The sequence below is a fragment of the Empidonax traillii genome, unplaced genomic scaffold (genome assembly GCF_003031625.1).
Source record: "Empidonax traillii isolate 1590-97213 ecotype Southwest subspecies unplaced genomic scaffold, ASM303162v1 scaffold619:size634076, whole genome shotgun sequence".
Lineage (NCBI taxonomy): Eukaryota > Metazoa > Chordata > Aves > Passeriformes > Tyrannidae > Empidonax > Empidonax traillii.
The window spans coordinates 378,777-381,058 of record NW_020955812.1 but is presented as its reverse complement, the minus strand read 5'-3'; the positions used below and the strand labels follow the sequence as shown (position 1 = coordinate 381,058).

General features: G+C 46.4%; 1 protein-coding gene across 2 annotated transcripts in view; it reads left to right on the top strand.

Annotated features, from left to right (window-relative positions):
• The window catches only part of CROT (carnitine O-octanoyltransferase), a 22,585-nt gene that overhangs the window by 5,855 nt on the left and 14,448 nt on the right, over positions 1-2,282 (top strand). For both annotated transcript variants that reach the window (XM_027898732.1, XM_027898733.1), the window contains exon 3: positions 1,943-2,067. In XM_027898732.1, coding sequence (XP_027754533.1) covers positions 1,943-2,067 — 125 coding nt within the window. The remainder of the gene's footprint in view (positions 1-1,942; positions 2,068-2,282) is intronic.

The window sequence follows — 2,282 nt, the reverse complement described above, 5'->3', positions numbered from 1 at the left end:
ATAGCCCCCTTGTATTCCGGGAGGAAATAGTTGGTGACTTACTGAATCATCTGGATCCTCACAAGTCTATGGGACCAGACGGGATCCATCCTAGGGTAATGAGGGAGCTGGCAGAAGAGCTTGCCAAGCCGCTCTCCATCATCTTCCAACAGTCCTGGCTCACTGGGGAGGTCCCATATGATTGGAAGTTGGCAAATATCACCCCAATCCATAAAAAAGGCTGCAAGGCTGACCCTAGTAACTACAGGCCTGTCAGCCTGACCTCGGTGCCTGGCAGAGTTATGGAGCAGATCATCCTGTGTGCAATCACACAGCACCTACAGGACGGACAAGGGATCAGACCCAGCCAACATGGGTTTAGGAAGGGCAGATCCTGTTTGAGCAACCTGATCTCCTTTTATGATCGGGTGACCCACGTGGTGGATGAGGGGAAGGCTGTGGATGTGTCTATCTGGACTTCAGCAAAGCCTTTGACACTGTCTCCCATAATATACTCCTGGAAAAGCTGGCAGCCCATGGCTTGGACAGGGGCACTCTGTGCTGGGTCAGGAACTGGCTCGAGGGCTGGGCCCAGAGAGTGCTGGTGAACGGGGCTGCATCCAGCTGGCAGCCGGTCACCAGTGGTGTTCCCCAGGGATCAGTGCTGGGCCCAGTCCTGTTTAACATCTTTATCGATGATTTAGATGAGGGGATTGAGTCCATCATCAGCAAATTTGCAGATGACACCAAGCTGGGAGGGAGTGTTGTCCTGCTGGAAGGCAGGAGGGCTCTGCAGAGGGATCTGGATAGACTGGAAAGATGGGCTGACTCCAATGGGATGAAGTTCAACAAGGCCAAGTGCCGGGTCCTGCACTTTGGCCACAACAACCCCCTGCAGCGCTACAGGCTGGGCACAGACTGGCTGGAGAGCAGCCAGGCAGAAAGGGACCTGGGGATGCTGATCGACAGGAGGCTGAACATGAGCCAGCAGTGTGCCCAGGTGGCCAAGAAGGCCAATGGCATCCTGGCCTGGATCAGGAACAGTGTGGCCAGCAGGAGCAGGGAAGTGATCCTTCCCCTGTACTCAGTGCTGGTGAGGCCACACCTTGAGTATTGTGTTCAGCTCTGGGCCCCTCAGTTCAGGAAGGATCTTGAGGTGCTGGAGCTGGTCCAGAGAAGAGCAACGAGGCTGGTGAAGGGACTTGAGCACAAGTCCTATGAGGAGAGGCTGAGGGAGCTAGAGTTGTTTAGTCTGGAGAAGAGAAGGCTTAGAGGTGACCTCATCACTCTCTTCAACTACCTGAAGGGAGGTTATAGCCAGGTGGGGGTTGGTCTCTTCTCCCAGGCAACCAACAATAGGACAAGGGGAAATGGGCTCAAGCTCTGCCAGGGGAGGTTTAGGTTAGATGTTAGGAAGAAATTCTTTACAGAGAGGGTAATCAGGCTTTGGAACGGCCTACCCAGAGAGGTGGTGGATTCACTGTCCCTGGATGTTTTTAAGCAGAGATTGGATGTGGCCCTTAGTGCCATGATCTAGTAATTGGAGTTGGATCAGGGGTTGGACTTGATGATCTTGGAGGTCTTTTCCAACCCAATCTATTTTATGATTCTATGATTCTATGATTTAATTACTTGGTGAGTTCTGTCACAGATGATGGGGTTGCAGAATTCTGTAGTCTTTCTAGCTACAGTTGTAAATATATTTGATTTAGTTATCTGTTAGGTATTTCAGGTTTTCAGCAATTGCTTTCATGTGCTAGCATCTGTATTTATTTAAAAGTATGTATTTATGTTTTATTAGAACACATTGATTTATTTAAAGATTTTTAAAAGGTGTTTTCCCTTCAAGTACTTGTTTTAGAAAAATAAATTTTCGTCCACTCCCTTGCCTGTGGATATCTGAATCTTGGAATAAATCTCAGGATACAGTTGTCTTTAAAATAAAACCATTTTCTTTTCACAGTGAAGCCATTTCTAAATCAAGAAGAATATCGAAGAACTGAGGATATAGTTAAAAAATTTGAAAATGGCGTTGGGAAAGAGTTGCATCAGAAATTACTGGAAAGAGCTAAAATGAGAAGGAATTGGGTATGTGTTTAGATATATAAGAAATCATAATTTAATGTAAGAAATCTTAATTCAACTTATGGAAAGTTGGTTATTAAGGATATAATTCAAAGAACCATTTCACTTTTTTAAATCTTAGGATCTTCCTTGTATCTGCCACTTGGCCTATGGATATGAAAGCATTCACTTAGTTATATATGTGTGATTTGGTTTTCTCAAAGCTGAGTAGCTAAGAG